The sequence below is a fragment of the Megalopta genalis genome, chromosome 5 (genome assembly GCF_051020955.1).
Source record: "Megalopta genalis isolate 19385.01 chromosome 5, iyMegGena1_principal, whole genome shotgun sequence".
Classification (NCBI taxonomy): Eukaryota; Metazoa; Arthropoda; class Insecta; order Hymenoptera; family Halictidae; genus Megalopta; species Megalopta genalis.
Window position 1 is genome coordinate 11,869,174 of NC_135017.1, and position 25,633 is coordinate 11,894,806.

The following is a 25,633-nucleotide window of genomic DNA, read 5'->3' on the forward strand; positions in this document are numbered from 1 at the left end:
CGCGTCCACTCGCCGCAGCACGTCAAAATTCTCCGAATTACGTACAGTTCCCTTCATGACCTGCGATAGAAATCCACTGTGCCGACTGTGGATTGTCGCATTCTACTCTATCGATGGTGGAAACAAGTAAAATGCAGGTATCTGTCGTACCGATCCCTAAACTACCGAACTGCCGGGTCGGACCGCAGGATTACTCGTTTATAGTCCTCTATCGATGAACTCAGATGTGCTCGGATTCAAGGTTTCTACCTTACCGACACAGAAACACTGAAATACAGTGTCCTCCCTTACCCGTTTCTCTGACTAAATGCAGTAATTCACTTTGTCGACGGTGGTCGCACGAAAAATGCAGGCGCCTATCTTGTCGACTCGAATGCAGGGTTCTATCTTATCCATTGTAGAGCTAAATGTAGTTATCTACATTGTCAAGTGAACGTCATCTGCACTGCAGGTCGCTATATTGCCCAGTGAAGGCAAAATAGATATCACTAGCGTTAAATTATGAACGTTTTCATTGTTTTTAAATAAAGAACAAACATTCTTGAATCTTTATAAATCACTACGGTATATTCTTGACGCTTCTCAATACCATACCCCTTAAGGAAAAATTGCTGGCTGGTAAGTACGTACTCGTACGTTTATTACAGTGCTTTACGATCCCAGTGAATGAAAATGGCTCTGTTTCGGACAGAAAATCAATTTCGCCGGAATAAAAAAAAGGAAGCACCGCCACTTACCCGTGGGCTGACCATTCCTTATCAACGCAAGTAGTCGGGGCGGACGTGCTCTTGTTAGGAAGACTCAGACGTGGCCCGATGGAGAGTGTCATTGGCCGCCTTCTGCGTAACGTGTTATCTGTAACAACGATACGCGTAAGAGTTCTCTGGCTGTCTGCAAGACCCCACGCTATCTCCAGAGATTGGATAATGCTAAGCCCGCGGCAAGGTTGCAGGGGAACAGGAATCAATTTGAACAGATTGCCAACCGGGGACCATAATGACGGCGAATTTCGAGTAGGGGAATCCCATAGGATAGTTACACGTGGCAGCCCAGTTTCGCTGCCTGTTTTATTCATTCGCATCCACGCTCCGCCGGTCCGTACACGATTTCCAGTCAAATATTTCGCGATTCCGAGGGTTCTCAATAAATTTGAAATTCGCCCGGTAGAATTGCTGCCGGCCGGCGCTGTTTAGTAATTCAATTCAGCCATCGTGCTTGCACTTTTTCGAATGAGTCTACCCGTTTCGAGAACGACCCCCGGGAAAAGAATTAACGAAGCTTGCCGGTCGCAATTAGGGATAACGAGATTGTCTTCCTTTCGATAGATCGAATTGCCTGGAATACCCGGGCCCCCGGCGTGCTCATTTATATCCGACAGAATAATTTCAACGGCGGCCAGCCGGGGCCGGCTATAAATTATCGTCGAGTAATTTCGTGCCGGACGATCCGTACGGCGTTTAAAGAATCCGTCGTCGCGGTTTACGGGCCGGCTACGGCATCGTTCAACGTTTAATCAGCCAAATTATAACGATCGCGCGAAAGCCACGATTTACGGGAACGCTTTCGAAATTCTGTCCGGGTAATTCCCAACGAAATTCCGAATCGTTTCGCGGCGACCCGTTCCGATATAACTGCAATTGTAGTGCCCCCGTATGCAATCTTCCCGGGGCACGACCAATGATATCAACGCCGAATAGTAGAACGGGGGCTGTGTGCGCAAAGGAAAATTGAAGTTTACCGTTCGCAGAGCAGAGGGAGTGCCGCCCTTGAAAAACATGCGGCGATAAGTACTGGGGATACGGGCTCGCCGGGATCGTGGGTGTCGTTCGACTGCTGGGGGCCGACGTCGCCGTCGTCGTCGTCCAAGTCGACCCTGCATCTTTGGAGACGGTGTCGTCTGCAGCCGGGACGGGCACCTCGTTGGTCACCCTCACTTCGATTTCCACAGACTGCAAACAGAACGTTAATCATCGTTAAGCGGTCATCAAAGGGACGACGAAAGGTCCACTTTTTTTTATTATGTTTTCTTAACCCCTTGCACGTTGCTTAGCGTTTCCATCGACTTTAATAACTTCCCTAATAGGGCCGGAGGTGGCGGCGGCGGCGCGACGTCACGGGAAATGGGTTGGAAAACAATGTCGCGAAAAGCAGGGTTCGATTTGCGTAACACGTGATAGCGAAAGGTCGCTACGTGCGGCGGCGAGGCCTCTATCGTCAATAGAAGCCCTTGGGAGCCACCTCGTTCCGTATCGTCGTGGACGCGATTCTTCGCTGGTTTGAGAAAATCATTCGCGCGCGAAAAAAAAGGTCAGAAGCTCGGCTACGGCCAAGGCCTCTCGGCCGGCGAGTCGCTAAAAGAAAAAGAAGTCAAGCAAAGTACCGCTTTAAGGATGGCAAACGCGGCTGCTTCACGGGAATTTCCCCGGCAATTTTCTTCCTTCGTTCGATAACTAGATTCACCGCGACATTAATAACCTCACCTGGCAGCCTTCTCTCTCTCTCTCTCTCTCTCTCTCTCTCTCTTTCTCTCTCTCTCTCTCCGTCTCACTCTCTCCTTGCTCTATCTCTTTCTTTTCTTGCTCTATCTCTCCCCCTTTTGCTCTCTCGCCCCCTCTCTCTCTCTTCTTGCTCTCTCCCTCTCCTTCTCTCCCTCTCTCTTGCCTTGCTGTCTCTCTCTCCTTGCTCTCTCTCCCTCTTTCTCTCTCTCTCTGTCGCCTTGCTCTCTCCCTCTCTCTCCTTCTCTCGCTTTGCTCTCTGTCTGTCGCCTTGCTCTCTCTCTCTCTCGCCTTGCTCTCTCTCTCTCTGTCGCCTTGCTCTCTCTCTCTCTCTCTCTCTCTCTCTCTCTCTGTCGCCTTGCTTTTACTCTCTCTTTTGCTCTCTCTCTCGCCTTGCTCTCTCTCTCTCTCCTTGGTCTCTCTTTCTCTTGCTCACTCCCTCTCTCTTTTGCTCTCTCCCTCTCTCCATTCCCCCCTCTCTGTTCCTCTTTGAAAAGGTAAACGCTACAGGCGTTGTATAGATTTCCATGTTTCTCTTTGCCCTCTGAGTTCTCTCGTTGCTTTTTCATTCGTCAAAGCCAATTGCCCCTGGCGGGCCGTTTAAACCGCAGCACGAATGTTTTTTTCGGGGTGATCCATTGTCCAGGCAACGGCACTCGAAGGCGCGAGCGCTCGGCTGATCATCGTCGACCTATTCTACCGACACGACCCCTGATCTTTTCGTTTTTTAATCGTGCTGCTAATTTGGCCGGCTGAGTTTCGAGCGGACCTTCTACATACACTGCTACGGCCAAAGGGAGAATTGGATTGGAATGTCGGACCGTGGCTGACCGTTTCTACTGTGCGCTGATTTCACCTTTCCAAGTGAATTCCGAGCTGCGACCAACTTTCTTCCACGCGAGATTCGCTCGTTGTACAATGCCAGATTTTGACAATTACGAATGTCCAGCGATAAATGTTAACGATACAATTGCAACAATAAATAATACGTCCAGCAGTTAATATTAACGATAAGAGCAACGGTGAATAATATGTCCGGCGACAAATAATAAATGGAAATACAGATGAATAATAATAAACGTAGCAGTACGTTGGAAAATATGAATTAAAATTTCTTGGAGACACTTTGTGTCGTCTTAATTGCTTGGCAGCAGTTTAAATGGGCTTTTCGCACGCTGCGACCAAAGGGGGAGCGGTCGATTGACGTGTCTGACCAGCTGCAGCGAATTTTCTTTAAAAAAAAAAATCGACTCGCTGTACAACGACAGATTTTTGTGTTTTGTTCATTTTGTTCTGATGATAGATAACAATAAACATTGCAGTGCATTCGAAAATAGAAATAATAATGTCTTTGAATTGTTCCATTCTGTCTTAATTAGCTGACAGCATTTAAATGAATCTTCTCCCAACGCCGTTGAAACTAAAGGAAGAATAAGAATGTCTGTTCGTGGCTGGCCGTTTTCACTGTACACGGATGTTACGTCATGTTAATTCTATGTTGCAGTCAATTTCTTCTTTTTTTTGTTAACGGAACCCACTCGCTGCACAATGTCAAGATTTTTATATTTAGAAATATCCTGCAATGGTAAATAATAATAAGATGGTAAATAATGATAAATAATAATAAGATGGTAAATAATGGTAAATAATAATAAGTTGGTAAATAATGGTAAATAATAATAAGATGGTAAATAATGGTAAATAATAATAAGATGGTAAATAATGGTAAATAATAATAAGATGGTAAATAATGGTAAATAATAATAAGATGGTAAATAATGGTAAATATAGACTGCAAAATATATAAAAAAGAAATTAAATACAAATAAATTGGTTATTTCATCAATTTTAATCGATTAAAAGTATCGCAAATATATTGTTAAATTGTAAATCTTTTGTCTTGATATTTTTATATTTCGTCTGCTCGCTTTTGTCGCAAACGCATTGACCACGCAATAATAATCATTGCAATACGTTGAGAAATGCGAATGGAAATATCTTCGAGATATCCCATATTGTCCTAATTACTCGGCAGCATTTTAATGCAGCTTTCCACGTTGTTGTTGCCGGGAAGATAATTAGAATAAAATGTCCGATCCTGAATGACCGTTTCTACTGCATCCTGATTCCGCCGCGCGCGCGCGTCCAATACTCTTCAACGAATCCCACTCGTTGTGAAGTATCGAATTTTTACATTTATGAATGCCCAGCAACAGCAAACGATAATTACAACGGAACAATAAATACTAATAAGTAGTAAAATGAAATAAATAATAAATGACACGTTATAAATTATAACGTTGCAATAAATAAAGAAGTAAAAAATAAATAAATAATAAATAATAATAAATAAATAAAAAAATAAATAAATGTGATAAAAAGACCGTTCAGACATTCGCACAATAAATACTAATAAGTAATAAAATGAAATAAATAATAAACGATACGTTATAAATTATAACGTTGCAATAAATAAAGAAGTAAAAAATAAATAAATAATAAATAATAATAAATAAATAAATAAATAAATAAATGTGATAAGAAGACCGTTCAGACATTCGCACAATAAATACTAATAAGTAATAAAATGAAATAAATAATAAACGATACGTTATAAATTATAACGTTGCAATAAATAAAGAAAATAAAAAATAAATAAATAGTAAATAATAATAAATAAATAAAAAAATAAATAAATGTGATAAAAAGACCGTTCAGACATTCGCACGATTTGAAATATTAATCGGGGGCGTTACGAAAATATTCCGTCGAGGGACACGCGTCGAGAAAGGGTTCCAGGGTGTCGATCAAATTGTTTCCGAACGTTTCAATTCGTGCGCCGAGCGATTATCTGTTCCAATCGTGATCGAATCTGTCGAGCCGGAGAGAATCGAATCGCGACAGAGCGACAGTTCCGTCAAAAATGAAGGAACCTCGCTGTCCGGCCGGGGTCCAAGGAACAGCGTCCCGCATCCGATTCGAAGGGTTTCCTGCTTTTTCCGCCCACGCGGAGACGTATTGATTCCGGGTGTTCAGTCAACAGGTGCGCTTACGCCGGGCTCGCAGCTTTCACGGACACTCGAATGTGTCCTTTTCGTCTCTTCCGGAGCAACGTGTGCATTGCAGCGAGGCGCACGCACGGCTGCCTTGAATCCGGCCGGACGCTGTCCCACGCGCGGCCGGTTCCTCCGTTTTTAGAAAAAAAAAACGGGTCACGGCAGTCTCGTAAAGAGTCTCGAAATAGTGGACGACGTGCTGGAACATCCGCGCGTGGTTCCAACTTGAAATAGTAGCGCAATATCGCGGAGAGCTTGAACTTCCTCCCGCTGCTCGGCTTGCTACATCGATTCTGCGAAATCTCTTCCAATTAACCAGTTACAGCCATTCCTCCCTAATTCGCGCGCAGATTGCGCACGAAAAGGGACAATTTGGGAAGAGGAGGCACGATTATTCGAGCCTCGCGGCTCGTTTTTATAGTTGTGTGGACGATCGGTGACTATAAAAACGAGCCGTCTACTGCTTTCGTCGAAGTTTCAAGTTTTCGAAAAAATTGGTGATATTCGAACGGCTATAACTTTGTGCAAAAAAATCGTACATAGATGAAATTCGACTCATTTTAAAGCCCGAAGTGTCTTCTTTCGGAAGCCGTCCGTCGATTTCTTTAAGAAAATTTATTTGCGACACGGTGGATGAGAAACCTCGTTCTAGATTTTATACAAAATTTCGAATTTCCGAAAAATTGATGATATTCGAACGGCTATAACTTCGTGCAAAAAAATCATACGACGATGGAACTTAGCTCATTTTAAAGCTCCAAGTATCTACTTTCGGAGGCGGTCCGTCGATTTCTTTAAGAAAATTTATTTGCGACACGGTAGATGAGAAATCTCGTTCTAGATTTTATACAAAATTTCGAATTTCCGAAGAATTGATGATATTCGAACGGCTGTAACTTCGTGCAAAAAAATCGTACGACGATGGAACTCAGCTCATTTTAAAGCCCAAAGTGTCTACTTTCAGAAGCCGTTGACCGGATTCTTTTAAAAAATTGACTTATGATATGATCGATAGGAATCCTAGATTTTACATGTAATTTCTAACCTTCGAAACATCGACGATATTCGAAATACTGTAACTTCGCGAATAAAAATCACAGAACAACGAAACTGAGCTCATTTTAAAGCCTGAAATCTCTACTTTTGTCACGTATAATTCATTTCCGTCGAAAAAATTGTTCCAAGACACTGCACGCAGGAAGCTGTAACAATTTATATCGGACAAAATAGAAACGAATAATTTATGGAATCTTGGAATTATTCTAGCAATTTACAAGATGCGATTATTCTATTAACTAGCAACGTTTTAGAGACATTTTTATAGACATTTTTTGCTTCCTCGGTGGCCCTTTATGGCCGTGTTTGCGGCCGTTCTCTATATATTATTGACGGTCGTTCACCTGGGACAGGTATCAAGCTCGATCAGCCGAGTTCGTCGCCGGGTACAAAAAGTAGCGTCGCGACGCGAGCAAGAAATGCTTCGGCGAGATTTCTTTACTGGGAAAAACGATTCGCCAGAGTCTTGCACAATAAACAATCGCATCCTATGAATTGTTACAGTAACAACCGCACGAATAATATAAAATCTATGTAGAATAAATTCTCCCTAATTTTCCTTCAACTTGCAAACAAAAATTGACAATTTGGAAAATGGATTTGAGCTCTCGCCGCGACTCGTTTTCGAATATCACCCGCGCACGGAACCGCAGCAATAGTTGAGCTACTTTCCTTCTAACTTCCGTGTGCTACTCAGTAAAGAGCGAAGAGTAAAAAGCAATTGTTGCGCGCTTCTTTTGGTATACAGATTCAATGTGTATCGAACCAGCTCGCTACATAAAACCACATTTTTTACTGTGCCGCATCTTGCCGTGAAATCGAAGGATAAAATTGAGAGCGCTGCTTCCGATACTATTTTGTCAGGGAATAACGTTCGTAGTCTTGTTAATTATTAATCCAGCTAAGTAGCAAGTGTTTTGCTTTATAATTTGTTGCACATTTTTGATGCGTTTTAAACAATTCAGTATATTCTGGATAAAATTGTCGTTGCTTAGGTCTCGAAGATAGTATTTATTTTCCTTGGAATCTGCAGTTTTCCGAATAAAATTTAATCATGAGCTATGGCAACTCGTGGAAAACGGAATCGAAAATGTAGAGCGAATTTTTCCGGTAAGTACCTTCGTCATCGAGCAGAAAACGCCTTTGAAAGTGGCGGTTGCATTGATTGACGGTGCCATGCTGGAATGTGTGTTCGTGGTGAATCTCATATTTAAAGCCGATTCCCACCGAAGGGAGGTCTCGTACGGGAAAAATGTATTCCACGTTTTCGCTGCAGTTTCGAACGGTGAATCGATTCCCCTGGGAATTACTTTGCATTCCGGGACGGTACCGCCGGCATCGGCAAATTTCGTCGGCACGTGGCTGGACGTTGACGGAGCAGAAATGAAAAATCGTAAATATGATGCTCGAGAAGATTCCGGTGTTGCAAAATTTTGGAGGAAAGCTGGCCATCTTTGACCGACGATAACTCAGCGAGAAATCATCGTAGGATGATGACTCTTCTTTCAAATTAAAGCTTGAAACCTCTACTTTAAGACGATGTTTCTGGATTTTAAGCTCGATGCAACCTCGCCACCGTATCCATTTAAATGTGAGGTCACGTTTGTCGTCTTGAAAATTACCGCGTTTGACAAGGGGTCCATCAAGGTTCTGTAACTTCGCGAAAAAAAATCGCAGCCACGATTCGTTTTTTTCAAATTAAAAGGGATGGTTCTAGCTTCGTTCGGCTGCATACGGCATCTCCGGAAAAAATTTTGCAAGGTCCGTGCATTTCGTCAAACTTGGCAGTTTTCAATGCGACAAACATGGTCTCATATTGAAAGGGTTACAGTGGCGAGTGTGCATCAAACTTAAGATCTAGAAACGTTATCTTAAAGTAGAGGTTTCATGCTTTAATTTACACAAAAAGTCATTATCTTACGATGACTTTTCGCGGAGTTATCGTCGGTCGAAGTTGGCCAATTTATATCGACAATTTGTTTTAAAAAGAAAAGAAAGGATTATAATCGTACACACGGAAGAAACAGAAGCGTGTCGACTGATAATCCAAGGCTCCGCCTCCGGATAGCCGAATAAAAGTATCAACCGGGTTACGCGCGTTTGTTTGTAGTGACAAATATTTATCCCTGGTCGCGGGGCCGGCTCTATTGTCCTACACGCCTCGACCGTTAATTGCATATCGATCGAGGTTGTCCCAACCGTTCGTATTTTCTTCTCCGCTACGGGGCTCCCGATGTCTTCCCCGCCGAGAATCCTAATTACGGTGTTGTCCGACGTCCACGCTTCATATTTATTCAACTAATCGCCACAAAGGACCGTCCGTGTGTCGCGTCGTGGCCATCGGGCAGCCTTTGCGAACGCAGTATCGACAAACTAAAGCACCCAGTTGATCAGATATTTAGACCACTGTTGCTGTTCTGACGGCTTTGTCCTGACTCCAAATCTAGTAGGAAATAGGTTGGATGTTTTTTAATATTTTTGGAACGCGATTAGGCAAGAGGTGATGCTAAGAAGGAGGCGGAGCTAAAGAAGCGGGCGGTCCGAAGAAGTAGGCGGTCTAAAGAAGTAGGCGGTCCAAAAAGTGGGCGGTTCGAAGAAGAGGGCGGTCCAAAAACGAGAACGGTTCAAAGAATAGGAAAAGCACAACGAGAGAAGGCTCAAAGAATCGAAAAGGTTTGAAAAAGAGGCGTTCCCAAAGAATGCTTTCCCAAGACTTAAAGAACGGAACGATTTAACAAAAAATGTGCAAAAAATATCGTCAAAAATATATTTTAAAAAATTGCTGAATAAAACTCAGGATTATCATAAACATCGTCAATAGCACAGTTGTGAAAATCGTCCGTCATGTAATAATTAAACAAAAAATTACCGAACATCTTTTACGTACAGCACAGTGATCGAAAAACCTCTTAATTAGCTTCCGGTAAGTAGAGTATCAAAAAGAAGTCTCTAAGAAAGGAATGGGCTAAAAAGGGGCGTGATTTAAACAAAGAGGCGGGTCTTGGAACGAGGAAGCTCCACAGACAGAGCTAAGAACTCGACAATTTTTTTTATCTGCTTCTCGGAAACGAGAAACGAAGTAGCCGTGATTCTGTCACCGGGATACCAACGAGACCACTGATCGCGGCATCGCTATTTCAGACACGAAAGCTCACACGATGATTGGTCCGGTCCGTGATAGAGCTACAAAGACTGTTACGGAGAGATAGTAAATGTGACGGAGTCCCTGGGGAGGACGAAGGCGAATCGCTGAGCCCGCGAGAACTCTGTGTAAGGGAGCGTGCGATGCCCGCCTGCGCCGGTGACGACCATAACGAAATTGAGTGCCGGTTCTCGTATACAGCCGAAATTCGGCCTTCATAGTCTACTTTATTAGGTGGAGATTAGATGGACCGGTTTAATCAGACGGAGGAAATCGTCTCGCGACCCGCACTCCCGCGTCCCCGCAAGAACACCCGAGGCCGTACCGCGGGGACGAAATTAACAGGGGGATCAGGCTACACCCTTCCCCCATGTTTCCGGATAATTTATTCCACGCTCGGAGCTGTCTGTCGCCGGTCGGAGCTCTTAGAATCGTGATCCTAAGTGCACAGGGTGTTCTAAAATTATTTCGACCAAATAGACACGATCTCGACAAACATAGATATCAAAAGGTACTCTAACGAGGTAGTTCGGTGACCAGAAATCAAATTACCCGTCTCAGTTCGCACAGTCACATCTGCAAGCCCCGCCCCTTCTGCAACGTAGCCCCGCCCTTCGCCGCTAGGACCCGCCTTCTCTTTACGACTCCATCATTCCATCGAACATGTCTCTAGTTTTCGACTCGGCACATCGTGAACAATAATTTTCAAGGAAAATGAATCTCTGATCGAGAAAGTGCAGACTTCAGGCTTTAAAATAAGCTAAAGTTTATTACTCCATGATTTTTTTTCACGAAATTACGACAATTTTAATGTCACTCATTTCACAGATGTCATGTCGGATTTTGAGAAATCGTACCTGCGCGTCGTTTCTGGTCCGTAGGACAGCTAGAAAAAATCGTAGAGCAATTTTTTAGATATCAATCGAAAGGGGAGACTTCAGCGTACAAATCTGTATCGGACAGAGTCGAGAGAAAAATTTGTTAAGGTTTTTGGAGACTTGTGAAATACGAACATTTTTTAGGAAGAACGTGTCTTTAGTTTCCGAACCAGTGCATCGTACAAAAAAATCGTAGATAAAAATCAGCTAAGAATAACAAAAGTAGAGGCTTCAGGCTGTGGAATGAGTTAAGACTGATCGTTGTACGATTTTATCTCTCAAAATGATAGCAGCTCGAATATTGTCGATTTTTCGGACATCGGGAGTTCATGTGCGATTTTGTTACGTTGAACTTGCTCGTCGTTTTATATCTATAAAACAGCAACAATACGAAATAGAGCAAATTTTATAACATCGTTAGAAAGAGAAAGCTTTACTCTAGCCTCGCGCTTCTCTACCAGGCTCCGCCTATTATTATGCTTAGGCCACGCCTTCTTCTCTCGGCCCCGCCTTTTCGCCATTAGCTCCGCCCACTCCTGTAGACCACGCCTACAGAAATTTGAAATTATCAGCTTAAAAATCGTGTTCCCTCTGGTGTATTATTCGACGCCCCGAGCGCATCACGGTTCACGGGCCGGAGTGCCGCGAGAATTAAATTCGCGCGAAGACGCCGCGCGCGAACTGGAGGCCTCTTACGCAGCCTCTGTCCTAAGATGTTTTTTCACGCGTTCCAGCGTGCTTGTCGGCGTGAGCGTCTCGGCAGAAAATAGCGATCCAAAGTTCAAACGATTTCCATCGAGCTGGAAGGCAAAGACGTTCACATCGGCCGCGCGCAAAGACTGGAACACCTCTCTGTCCGCACTTTCTGCTGAAATGAATAATGCAGCCTTAATCTCGCGATTACGGTCGACGGGCGCGCACTCTCCGTTATCAGCGGAACGTGCGTGCCGGAAGCCGGCGGCCGAGCAGTGTACACGAAAAAAAAAGAAAAAAAAATAGGCCGATATCGGCGAGCCAATAAAGAAATGAATAGCTCGATAGGGCGGCCAAGAACGATTCTAAAAGCAGATAACCGGGCCATACACCGGGTGCCACTTATTTCACGGCGTGCTAAGGGCCGATCTCGCTGGAACGTTATCGCTGATGAATGGCCGGAGATCCCGTCGAACCGCGTAATTGCCGGAAAACGAATTTAATCGGAGACCTGGGCCGGGAAGGGCGGCCTGCCCAACAGCCGTGAGATATTTTAATTGGAAGCTCGTGTGATCGCCGTGGAAATCGCGTCCGTGATAATTAAATCGAATTTCTCGGCTTTTGTTAGATGCTAACCGACGAGACGAACGGAGATACGGCGACGAAAGGCGAGAGCTCTCTTCGCGAACGATGGACCGGCGGATCGCGCCTGGACATCGCAATCTCGTAGATCGATTCTGTGTGTTCGACGGAATCCTGTGTCGGTCGGTGTACGGGACGCAAACACCTGCACGGTGGAGGATCAATAAAGCAATTCTGTAATCTGGGAATACGTTATCGCCGGAACGGGGAACGGATAGCGAGAAATTTTCCCCCGGGAACTCAGCGGTTTCGTTATCTCGGGATTTAGGGGATCCTCTGCGCCGCGACTGAATTAACTGAACGGGGAAAGTATGGCGGAGCCGGCAATGATCAAACGACTCGGGCTCCGTCGAACGATAATGAACGCGACGGCTGATAAGAGCGTTAATTGATTCCGGCACGTCGAGTGCTTCTTTTCAGATTAATCAGTCGTTCGGAAGGGAGGAACCTCTCGGTCAGCCGGGCCAAGCGACCCGAGTGTTCGGATAATGGCACGGTCGCTTATTAGTGGACACTGCGGATTCCGTGCATTTATGGCAGAAATGAATAGTTCGAATGTAAAGTAGAGAGAACGTTTGTTGAATTTCAGTATAATATTGTGTTAGTCATACGAATGACTCGGGAAAGAAAGAAATGTCGTATGTAGTTTCTGCATCTTTCAATTGACGAACACAATTTTTGCTTCGCGTAGAAGTTCACGGTCTATTTGTTACTCATAGTGTCTATATTTTTTATTAATTTATTCAGTATTTATTCTGTATTAAATAGCGCTATATTATGTTCCCAATTTTCGAGAAATCGTCGATATTCGAACACTCGTAACTCGGTGACAAAAAATCGTAGCGCAATGAACCTCGACTCATTTTAAAGCTTGAAGCCTCTACTTTTGACACCTGTAGCATAATTTCCTTGAAAATTTATTTCCATGCCGCGCCGAGTCGAAAACTGAAGACACATTTTTCCTGCAAAGTGTTGAACATCCGCACGATTGCGAGATCAATGAAAAATATTTTTCGTGAGAATGTCTATCATAGAATTGAAGACTGAAGCCTCCTCTTTCCAACAACACCTCAAAACTTGCTCTACGATTTTTTCCAGTTGTTTTATGGAGCTGAAACAGTGAACAGGTTCAATCGATCAAAATCACACATGACTTCATGATATCGGAAAAATCGATAATATTCGAGCTAGTGTAACTTCATGAACAAAAATCGTACAACGATCAGCTTTAGCTTATTTTATAGCTTGTAGTCTCTACTTTTGGTACTTCTTACTCGTTTTAACCTACGATTTTTTTTGTGATCTACTGGTTCGGAAACCAAAGACACATTTTTCTTAAAAGATGTTCAAACTTCACAAGTCTCGCAAATCATCAAAAAATTTTTGTCTTGACTCTAGCTAACACGAATTTGAAGATTGAAGTCTCCTCTTTCGAACGACATCTCAAAACTTGCTCCACGATTTTTTCTACCGATTTTACAGAACATAAACGAGGAGCGAGTTCGGTCGCATAAAATCCTACAGTGTATTTAACATAACTCCATTAGTCGCCGACAGACTTTTCACTCCGAGTGCGACAAAATGGCAAGAAAAAATCGTAGACCAATTTTTTTAGACTCGTTGCAAAGCTGAGACTTCGATCTTGAGTTCTGCGTTCGTTTCATACCGAAGAAAAATTTTTCAAACTTCGTGCACACGTTTGAACTTGCACAATTATAAAAAATCACAATCTTCACTTTCCCGTCAGTTTTCCGGTGCAAACAATTTTTTCCCAAGAAACAACCTATGCGCGTTGAAAGTAGAGACTTAAGGCTTCGAAACGAGTTCAGGCTCATCGTCGTACGACTCGTTCCCGCGAAGTTATAACAGTTTTAATATCGGTTTTCGACATCCACTATCTGCAGCGACCTGAATTTCCTATAAACTCATTCTACAATATAATCTCGTCCGAAATTGAAAAATGTCGCACGCTAATTCGCAGATATTGCGGACAGAAGTCGATGGCTGCGTCCGTAGTTATTGGCCGACTTTCATTTGCCAACCGGTGACCGTGAATTTCCTTTTGATAGCGCAGCGACATGTTTTTATTCCGGCCGGACGTCAAAGTGGTATTTTTCATTTGGAAAACTTCCATGGAGGCGCGTCGGCCCGAACGTTTCCCTCCGACCCGCCGGAAAGCCAAATATTTTTTCCCGACGATCCGTAAACACGCAAATATTTTCGTTGGAAATCGTTTAACTCTATTTCGGCGGAACGCGTTAAACAACGTTCCCCGATATATATTTATTAACATTAATAAATCGAGTATCTGCGCTCGTGTTTCCGGACGATCGACGAGCGACGGACGAATATTCCGGATTGTTCCGAGTGCTCTCGAGAATTTCGCGCGTTCTTCGTTCGAGGCGGTTGCGACGCTGTTGTTTATTAACTTCCCGGCTTGCGCGGGAGTCGCGTGTAAACGTCCAGGACGTCGCGCGACATCCGGACGGGCCGGATGCCGAGCGAGTTTCGGCCCGCTGATTTCAGCTGTAAATTAATTACGAAACGAGATGAGCTGCGCAGCTAAAACACATAATAAACATCGGCCGCGTAAATCCCGTATACGCGGGAACACGGCTTAAACGTTGATGCGCGCGTGGAAACGCGCCCGTGCTGCGATCGAATCAACGATAATTTTGCTAATTCATTTTGTCAGAAGTTCGCGCCAGCAGTTTCCGTTGAAATTCCGGCGCCCGACGTGACGTTGAACGGTGGCCAGCGAACTTTCGGTGCTCGCGACGAACAGCTGGCCCGTGACGAGCCCGTGGAAAGTTGACGAACTTCGGCCCCGTTCGTATCGACGGATTTCTATTAATTGCATTTCGACGGGTCCCCGACGGACCTACAAAAGCCCCGTTGCTCGCGCAATTCCGACGAAATCTCAGCCGTCGAATTTACCAACGATTCATCACTGTTCGACGAGCTTTCATTAATCGAGCTCCAAAAAAACAAGAGAGAAAAAAGAAAAGAAAAATCGTCGGATATTAAAACCGTCGGCGTGTTTGCATTTTTAACGTAACAAAACGAGAGAGAAAACACAACAACAACAACAACAAATTCCAGCCGAACGGCACGAAGACAATTCGGAAAAGCTTTTCACGTGAAACACGTGTCGACGATATCGCTCTCGCCTATTTCTCTGTCGGGTTGCCGCGTTCTGTTTTATTCCGGCGCTGCGGCCGCCCGGTTTTGCTCCTTTTTCCCGCCCCAACGAGAATATACATTTCCCCGGCACAATGGTAACACAACGCGTGCGAACCTTTCGATCCGCGGAACCGCAGACCGACAAGCGCGAAGCTTTTCAGCGCGCTTGCACCCGAGGAGCATGACACGCTCTTTCCTAATTCGATTATTAATAACTCGACGATAACTGGAACGTTAATCGAGCGCCGGACCAATCGGGCGAATTATTAGAATCACAAATTATCGGCGACGATCACGGGGGAAATTCGATTCGGTGTTTCGATGGGATCGTTTAACGCGATTCCCTGGAAACGGTCGCGGCAAAGGCAACGCTACGGTTATGAAGCTCCCGATCCCCGATTGTTCCCCGGTGATACACCTCGCGTTTCATCAACAGTGACACCTAATTAAATCTCTCCTTAGACGCGGCTGAATCGCAATTAATCCGAGTCTGTGTCTTCGCCGGCACAATGATCCGATGGATCTGATTCCGGCATAAAGGGCACAGTCGATCGAGTTCTATAACGCCGTCGTGCGCCGCTCGACGGTGAATAGGAGATCTAACGAAAGCGCCCTCGTTCGTTCCATGTGCCGCGTAAACCCCGATTATGCGAAACCCTCGTGTGTCATAACCTTCTACGATTCGAGCACGTTTCAAGAATTTTTGAAATATTCGATGTAGAATGTGACGAGATTTAATCTGGCTGAATTAATGTACACAGTTAGACAGAGTTAATCGCGGGAAATCCTGTTACGAACTGGAAAGGTGGCTCGCTTGATTCCTCGAACGATTTTAAGAAACTTTTTCCTTTACGAAAATTTTCTACGAGGCTCGGTTGACGAGTTATTAACGAGGAAACGCGGGCCAATCGGCGAGCGATCACTCCTGGCACCACGCCCTCGCAGCAGCTGACGCGTCGAGTAGGCGGGGCGTCAGTTTTTCGTTAATAACTCGCGAACGAAGCATCGGAGAATATTTTCGCAAAGGAAAAAGTTGCTTCAAATCGCCTGAGGAATCAGGCTGTTTAATTGAAGATACTTGCGAACATTTTCAGCTTCGTTCGTCAATTTTTCATGATACATCTTTGAAGATATGTTTATTCTTTCAAGTACGACAGCAATTTATTTGATCTAATCGTTGAAAAATTGAGTCCAAGTGACGATTTAAATTCATTATGAAGTTCTTGGGTAGATTCGTATGGACAGCCGAGGTTCCAATGGATTTTATTTTAGAAGATCGCAACGGTGACACAAAAGTGACCGGAAGATTGAAGAAGCGCGTAAACGGATCGTTTGTTATCGATTGAAAAACTTGATTTACGGCTGAGCTTGAGTGTCAATTTGGTTTCCGGTTTGCGGTGACCGCGGAATCACGGTGACCGGCGATCCCACAGCACGCGAATGATATTTATCGGGTTTTGAACAGGAGCCAATTCTATTTCTACGGTGGAGCGGCGCCGATGTCAGCGCCGCTGATACGGAATTCTGTCAGCCGTACGGTTCAATTTGTCTTCGTCGACGGCCCGGGGGAACGTGATCGCGCCTGGCCGGATATTAGGATTCTAGCACGTCCTTTCGGTAGAGCCCCGTGACAGCAGACTGTTGCGCTATCGTCGGGCTGCTCGTCAGCGCCGGCTCCGACTCGTTCGAAACAGCTGACTTTTTACTGGATCAATCGTTCTTGTCGCGATGCGCCCTCTGACCCTCGGGATCGAGCACATTTTAATGACTTCGCTTGGACAGTTTGCTCCAATTTCCGCGGTACTTCAAGATCGATGGCTCGAAGTTTAGCAACGTTCCTAACATTAATTTCTAATAAACAATAATTTTTTTACGAGCTTTGACGCCTGCGATGTTTTAGCACCTTTTTGGAAATAATCTGTCTTCAGTTACCGGCTCGGCACAGCGCAAAAAGAAATCTCAGCGGAAAATGAGCTACGGCGAGCGAAAGTAGAAGCTTCCGGCTTTAAATTGAGTCGAGATTTATCGTCGTATGATTTTTTTTCGCAAAGTTATAGTTGCTTGAACATCGTCGATTATTTAGACATCGCGAGGTCGAAGGAGATTTCGCGCGATCAAACTTGTTCGTCGTTTCCGGTCCGTAAGACAGCTAAAAAAAATCGTAGAGCAACTTTTGAGGGGTCGTTGGAAAGGGTAAGATTCAATCTTCAAATCTGTGTGAGACGCAGTCACGGAAAAAATTTTTTAATGATTTAGGGAACCTCTGTATTCTCGTCATTTTTCAGGAAAAATGTACCTCCTGTTTTCAAATGGGTACATCGCGAGAAAATATGTTGAGGAAAAACTGCTACTGACGATGAAAGTAGATACTTCGAGCTTTAAAATGAGTTAAAGTTCATCGTCGTGCGATTTTTTTTCGAAGAACGCCAGTAGTTTGAATGTCACCGATTTTTTCCATACCATGAACTCGTGTGAAATTTCGTGGAACCATACTTGCTCGTCCTTTATGGTCCATAAAACAGCGAAAAAAAATCGCGGGCCGTATTTTTTCGTTTCGTTGGAAAGAGCAAGCTTCGCTCTTCAAATCCATGCCAGACTCGATCAAAGTTGGGCAAAAAATTAACCGACTACTAAGGGTTGAATTACTGCTGTTAATCGGTAGTCGCAATTAACGATTCAATTTCTTTCGATCGTTGGTCGCGATTAATGGCAAAAATTCTTAACAGGATTGCATCGAAATGCCCATCCAATTCCATTAAAAAGTCAACAACTATCGGCGATCCGTTTCGAACGACGATTAATTTCATCGGTCAATTAATTCGAACGTCGACTTCTCGGCGATTAATACGTTTAACGGTTCTCACGAATAATTTAATGAAATACGAAATTGTAATCGATCGGTGGCCAACGCTGGTTTCAATCACGAGAGAAAGAAAAAAAGAATTCATCCCGCAATTCGGGTGTGTCATGAATTTCCATCGATTTTCGCATAAATATGTCATCGAAACGGCGAATTGTAATAGCGATAACGTCGCGTGTTATTGGCACTCGCGCGGAAAATGGTTGCAGCATCGACGCGAAGTAACCGAAGGGAAACGAACCTATTTCATTGACTGTCTATTAGCCAGCCGACAGGAGCGCAAAAATCGCGGGGAAACTGGTTCAGCCTCGGTTTGATTGCCGTGGAAAATGCGGCTGGAGATGGAAGGCCGCGGAACTCTCGCGCGCGAAATGAAGAAGACGGGCATTTGTACGTGTCGTCAAATATATATCACGGAAATGGAACGCAGCGCCGGCTGAAGCCTCTTGTCTCCCCTTTTTCTTATCTGATTTATTCCGCGAACAAATTGAGCGAGCCCGAACTTACGACAATTGAAAATTCTCTCGTCCCGGCTCGGAATTTAAAACTGGCATAAATTCGCTTTCACGTTACGATTCAGTTTCCGCTTATTTTACGATCGCTGATGAATTGCTACGCCCTTGCTTCCTCTCAACTAAATACATCTTTACAAGAACGATCTTTATTTACTCGAAATTTATTATTTATTCTGCTACACTTACCGATAAGATTTGCATCGTAGCCATGAAAATGTTAATTTCATTCTTTTACAATTCGTTAATTTGCTGTTTTATTTCTTTATCTTTTTCACTATTTTTTATTATCTTTTCTTATAATTTTCTAATTTTTATTTTCTTTATCTTCAACAATTCTTTTGTACCAAATAAAACGATATGGCACTATACACAATGCGACTTTATTCTTATTTCATTTCTTTATTTTTATTTTACATTTTTATCATTTTTATCTTCTTCGGTTTTATTAACTTTTTCGCGCTAGATAAAACGATATTGCAACGTGAACAGTTTGTTATATACGTCACTGTAATATGTGTACTTTTAATTTATATAAGACTCGTTAATATTTACAGAGATTTAATAATGTTAATATCTATAGAGATTTAATAACATTAATATTTATAATATTTAATGTTTATAAGATTTGTTAGAATGATCTAGTACCTTAAAAATTGTTTTGGAAAAATTGATAAGTAAAATGATAAACGAACCGAGGCAAGCTCGGTTACGTCTTCGTTAAAACGTCCCCACGTCCAGTGTCAATTAAATGGCGCAACATTAAGACGTATCCCGTTGCTTTCATGAATATATTTTTGGTGAAAAACGAACCCGTCTAAATTTAACGAACTTGTCGATAGAAACGTGCCGCTTTACGACGTAAGTTGAGTGCAACATTAACTTTATGTCGCGTATAAAGCATGGAAGGGCGTCGCTTTATGGTCTCCGCTGTACACGAACCGGAGAAGGCACTCTTAATTACAACCACCACTGTTCATCGGGACCTACAATCGAATGTCTGAGTTTCGTTCAGCCGGTTGAGAACGGAGTAATGCTGCTGACAAGCGGTTTCGGAATTTCGGGTTTCCGCGGCGAACTATCGATCGATGGACTGCGGATTTTGCACGCAAAATAAAAAGTGTCTCAGCTGATTCCAATAGACAAGCCCTGTATACATAAACAGGATGTCCTAAAATTATTGTACGAGTAGGAAATGAGGGATTCCTGAGGTAATTTGAAGTTACTTTTTCCTTAGCGAAAATGCAATCCGCGGCTTCGTTTACGAGTTATTAACGAAAAACACTGACCAATGAGAGGCGAGCTTGATTGGCGCGAGGTGGCCGAGCCAATCAACGGAACTGGGCGTCGACCGCTCGTTGGCTTGGTCGCGTCGCGCCAGTCGAGCTCGCCTCTCATTGGTCAGTGTTTTTCGTTAATAACTCGTGAACGATGCCTCGGAGAAAATTTTTGTAAAGGACAAAGTTACTTTAAATGACCTTAGGAATCCCACATTTCCCAGAAATACCATAATATTGGGACACCCTGTATATCTATCTCTTTTTCTAATCATTTTGATAAGTTCACACAGCAGCATTTCCATTTCGTTTATGTTTCAGTGAACAAATTTTTGTATTCTATTATTTTATTTATTTTTAAGTAAACAAATTTTTCCACTCTTTTAGTTGGATTATTTTTAAGTAAAGAAAATTTGTTATTACTGGTAAAATCGACTGCGCCCAGGGCAGTTAATAGGACACCGTCGGGGATCGTACATCATCCGCGGGCGAAACTTTTCAGCGGAACGAAATAGTTGAGAAGACCCGAGAGAAATCATGTAATAACAAATTGGCAGCATTCTATCAAACCTAATTTCCGCGGGATCGATCGAAGTTTGCGATAAACTGGGCGCCCACGGACTTTCGATTGTAGAATCTCCGAACGCAACATCTACTTCGATCACGTTCCTGTTAAACGCCGTGCTCGCCGGACAAACTTGAACAAAATACCAGCCGATGCTTTTAATCGTTCATTTGTACGCGTTCCAATTAGGGCGCGAGCAATTTTCGTTTTTCCTGCAGCCACCATTTTCTCCGGCGAGCATCGGGAGCTCGACACGTTGTTTTAATTATCGGCGACCCGGTGATCAATAAAAAAAATATTATCACAGTTTGCTCGCGGGCTTTGGAAAAGGAGATTGTTTTTGTTTTGATGCGTGTCAGATTTTACTGCAATTTTTCGATGAACAAAATAACGACGAAAAAACGTAGACAAACAAAAGAAAAGAATTTTCAGAATTTCGCCGGCCGCGCATTTCTGATTCAAACAGCCGTAGAATCGCGATAAAAAAATCGTAGAACCTTGTTTTACGGCTCGTTGGAAAGAGGAAACTCCGTTTTATAACAATTGGGTGGTTTCACTCGTCAAAAAAATTTTCTGAACTCACCATGGGTCCGCAAAGTTGAGAAATGGCCAAAAAATGGACATTGTCGCTAAAATCGCGACAATTAATGACGCGATAATCCTATCGTAAAACAACCTCGGTGGGTAAAAAATGCATTTTCTGCTCTTTAAAATGAGCTAAGCCTCACTTCCCTACGATTTTTTTTCACGAAGTTACAGAGACTTGAATGTCGGCAAATCTCGTGGGAGCTTCGAAACCCAATCGATTATCAGTGTTGACAGCTCGCCATTTATTCGAAGCACTGCCGTTTTGTAAACAAAAATCGCACGGCGATCGTTTTGGTCTCGTTCGAAAGAGAAAACTTCGCGCTTTAAAATCGCTGTAGTCTGAACCACCAAAAAAATTGTTTCACTTCCCCAGAGAGCTACCAATTTGGAAAATGGCCTAAAAATGGCCACTATCGCTAAAATTGCGACCGTTAACCGCACAGCGATGCGATCGCAAGACCGCCGACGTACCTGGAAAGCACATCTCCCGCACTTTAAAACGAGCCCGGGCTCGCTGGCCCGCGATCTTTCTTAACGAAGTTACGGAACTTCGAAGAGGGACCTAACGGTAACGAAATAAAGTGCACAGCGAACCGATCGATCCTGAACGTTCGAACGAGTAGTCGCAAAAATTCCGTAGAAAAACGGCGGCCGGAGGCGAACCATTAGCTCCCGACAAGTTTGCACGAGACACTGCGGCGGTGTAATTCAATTGCCAGCTAATGGCTAACGTCAAATGAAAATAATTATGCCGGCGCGTAATAAAGCATCGATACCTGTTCCCGTTCGTGGAACGTATCAGCTCTGTTACACGTGCTGGACATTATGGTGCCGCTTGCCGCAGAAACTTCCGGCTGAAACTGTCTCAAACGGCACTGCCTTAAACTGACGCTATCGACCACGGGTCCTGTATAACCTTGTTTACCCCGGCGTTCGTAATTATAATCCATCGTTGCGTTTAGAAACGCGATCTACATATTCTAGTCTCATTTAAATCGTAAACAATGCCCGTGAAAGATTCTCCGTTTTTTTGACCATTTTTGTCGAAGTAGTACTATTTTAGTTAGTACTATTTTTGCGGACATTTTTCATTTATCTACCAAATATGTATATCTTATCTTATTATTAATATTACATATATAATATTATACTATATTATTATTATATTATAACATTATATCATTAATATATTATTAATATATATCTTATCTTATTATTAATATTATATATTATAATATATTATAATATTATATCATTATTATATTATCTTATTATTAACATATATTTCTACCAAATTAAAAGGAAAACAATTTTCAGCGGAGATATGAAAAGGTGCCATTTCAAGTTAAAGTTGTTTAATACATCTTATCTTATTATTAATGTTATATATTATATTATAATATTATATCATTATTATATTATCTTATTAACATATATTTTTACCAAATTAAAAGGAAAACAATTTTCAGCGGAGATATGAAAAGGTACCATTTCAAGATAAAGTTGTCTAAGATGGTACGATTTTAAGAAGATGATAAAATTGTTCAAAATGAGAATGGCAAAAATGAAAATGGTAAAATTGTCAAAGCTGCCGTTTGAAATCGATATCCGGGGAATGCGTCGTTCGAGGATAAAATTGCTGATGAAATTAGACGGATTACAATCGAACGGTACCAGTTAAATTTGAAATAAAATCCGCGCGGCGGAATAATAAATTCCGATAACTCCCGCATCACGGCGAGCACGTAACTGATGAGCGTTGCGCTGCAGTTGCAAGAACAAAACCGAGCCTGAGCGATCCATTATTAAGGTCGAAAGGATACGGGACAAACGACCAGCTCGATGCGCGCTCGAAGATAGCACCGGAAAGTGGTCAGGAATTTTCAAAGGGTTCGAGGGAAAACGGATAACGACCGTTCAGACCGAAAATGCCGCGGCAAACACGCGTCGGAGACATTTCCCTCCGACACATTCGTTCACTTTGAAGGCCACTTTTCCGTTCCGTTCCCAGCACAGTACCCGTAAAAATATAAATACCGGGTTTAAACGTATAAAGATAATTCGTTCGAAATTATAGTGTTGTTCGCGCGGTGCCGCTGTCGAAAGCAATTTGCGCCGGTGCTTCCCGCATTTTCCGCGGCGGAATCGTTCGGCCGGCCGATAACGACGCCGATTAGGCTAAATGCGTCCGGCCTGCGTATTTCCACGAGGATAATTGCGCGTCGAAAAGCGCAATATTCGGCGCCGTGGAAAATTTATGCAGCTCGTTTAAAGTTCACCTAGGCCAGCCGCATCGATTGCGAACGCTTCATCGCCGGACGGTGTAATGTCGTTATTCTGTCCCCGAAACTTCTCCCCTTTCTTTCTCCGTAATCCCCGGACGGCTGGGTCTAGCTTGACCCGCGCCGTCGAAGTCGTCTCTCTCTCTCTCTCTCTCTCTCTCTCTCTCTCACTCATTTGTTCGATTCGTTGAATTAAATGGTACACATCAACGAGCTGGATCATCTATCTAAAAATGATTGTGGACAATTTTTTCCGAGGATGAATAACCTTCGAAAAATGTTGGATTTTTACGATAATGTTAACATAGGTTTGAATTTTAATCTGAATTTTTATTACGACAAAATATTGTAAAAGGTTAAAGTTATTCGCTGATTTATACATGGCGTTTCATTAATGCATTAATGGATCGTTGCAATGGCTGATAAAAAATGGAAGGTAGTAAACGACAACAATTTTTGTTTAGTCTTAAGCTAGAAGATATTGTCTAAAACGTAGCATAGAATTATTTAAAAAAATTCGATCGTTTGTGTAAATAGCAGCAGATGGAATTTACCAAACAATTAAATCTCTTGAAATCGACACATTGACTTTGATAATTCGTGATTAAAAAACTAATCGAGATATCGAAGCTATCTCAACAGCTGCAAATAACATTCTAGTTTAAGAAAAGAATCGTTCATCTTTTCGTTACAAATTGAAAGAATTATTGTTACATGGTCAAGCTGCAGCCCCTTGGGAAGTATAGAAAAATCGCGGTGTCCCCAAGAAGTGACCGAAGAAAAAATGTTTAGAGAAATTGTAGACGACGCTATTGATGGTCTAGAGCATCGTGAAAAAGCGGAGACAGTCGAAGGAAACCGGAGCCGGAACGTACGCTCCCCTTTTTCCTCGAGGCTCGCGGCCCGCCCCCGCACACTCTGCGATCGATCGATTTAGTATTTTTTTTCTTTTATTCGAACGCCAGTCGGCCAACCGGCCTTCCCCGCTTATGCATCTCGCGATGCTTCTATCGCGAGACTTCCACTCTGACGCGCGAAACAATCTGCAGCGGGGGTGAGCGGTCCGGGCAGCTTCGTTCGAGCCATGGCATCTCGCAAGAAAGCCTGTCATTTTAAGTCTAGAATGCAACCCGAAATAATCTTCACGCGAAAGTTCGATTTTAATTAGAATTTATTGTAGATACGACTTTAATTAAACACCGTAACATTTATTGCGAATAAAATCTCAACGAAACGGCACAAAATTTATTCTAAATAAAATTTTCACTAAAGAGTATAAAATTTATTGTAAATAAAATTTCAACCGAACAGCACAGAATTTATTGTAAATCGGAGTTCAATGAAACGTCACAGGATTTATTGTAAATAAAATTTACATTAAACCGCACAAAATTGAATCCAAATAAATTTCAGCTAAACAGTACGAAATTTATTGCAAAATAAAATTTCAACTGAATAGCACAGAATTTATTGTAAATCGAAGTTCAATTAAATAGTACAGAATTTATTGTAAATATATGTTCAACTATAATATTTACAACAATTCTTTTTTATAAAATTTCCTCGAACGACTGAACTAAAAGTCGAACGTTCTGATCCATAATAGAACAGGATACTTTTGTTAGATTGCGGATAAAAATGGAGCACGATCAGAGACCATGATGGATCGCTATGCGACTTCAAAGTTATACCGAACTGCGAGAGGATCAAAGAAGCATTCCATGAAAAAAGGGGCTGAAAAAATTCTTCAACGAATGGTTCGACGAGGAGACGTTAGCGAGATACAGCAGAGACTTTTACAAGAAACGTGTAATCACCACCCCCATCGCGAGAGTCCCGGAAGCGGGGGTGGAGATCCTTGGAGACGAACGGAAGCACCGGAAGCTGTTCGTCAGTGAAATAAGAACGACGGAACCGGAGTCTGTGCGTACCGTAAAGGAAGTCGCCTAACAAGCCGCTTAAGGTTGCTTTTCCAAGGAAAAATTACCGGGAAAGCATAATAGAAACTTAATCCAGCTGATTTTTCTGCATTTGCGACGGAGACAAGTGCGACTTTCATGAATTATAATCGTCAGCTGCTGCTGACACGTTAAAGAGGACCGTGGAGGGTCCCCTCAAAGGGGATCTCGGTGCTAGAAAACGAATGTCTCCGGTCGGAAATTAAGCAAAGGGTTGCGCGGACATCAAAGGAACCGTGAGACTCACGTGCTGCATCGGGAACGCGGCGCTACCGACGAAGAAGTCCCATGCCCAGGCGAATATACGCGTACAAATGTGCATCGACGTCAGAGCCAGGGTATAAACGCTGGGCCCCCAGCAACAAAGCTCCCCTGTGTCCGGGAGCTATGGCGTCCACGTGCCGACCGCCCCGCCTGAGTCACTGTCGCGAGATTCCCCAGGTTGC

At 43.1% G+C, this 25,633-nt stretch overlaps 1 protein-coding gene across 1 annotated transcript in view; it reads right to left on the reverse strand.

Moving 5' to 3' along the window:
• dnc (phosphodiesterase dunce) overlaps window positions 1-25,524 on the reverse strand; it is a 540,449-nt gene extending 514,925 nt beyond the window's left edge. The window contains exons 1-3 of the mRNA XM_076521357.1: window positions 25,435-25,524; window positions 1,739-1,949; window positions 738-855 (exon numbers count right to left, since the gene is read on the reverse strand). Coding sequence (XP_076377472.1) covers window positions 738-855; window positions 1,739-1,949; window positions 25,435-25,509 — 404 coding nt within the window. The 5' untranslated portion in view covers window positions 25,510-25,524. The remainder of the gene's footprint in view (window positions 1-737; window positions 856-1,738; window positions 1,950-25,434) is intronic.
• Between the last annotated feature and the right edge of the window lie 109 nt (window positions 25,525-25,633).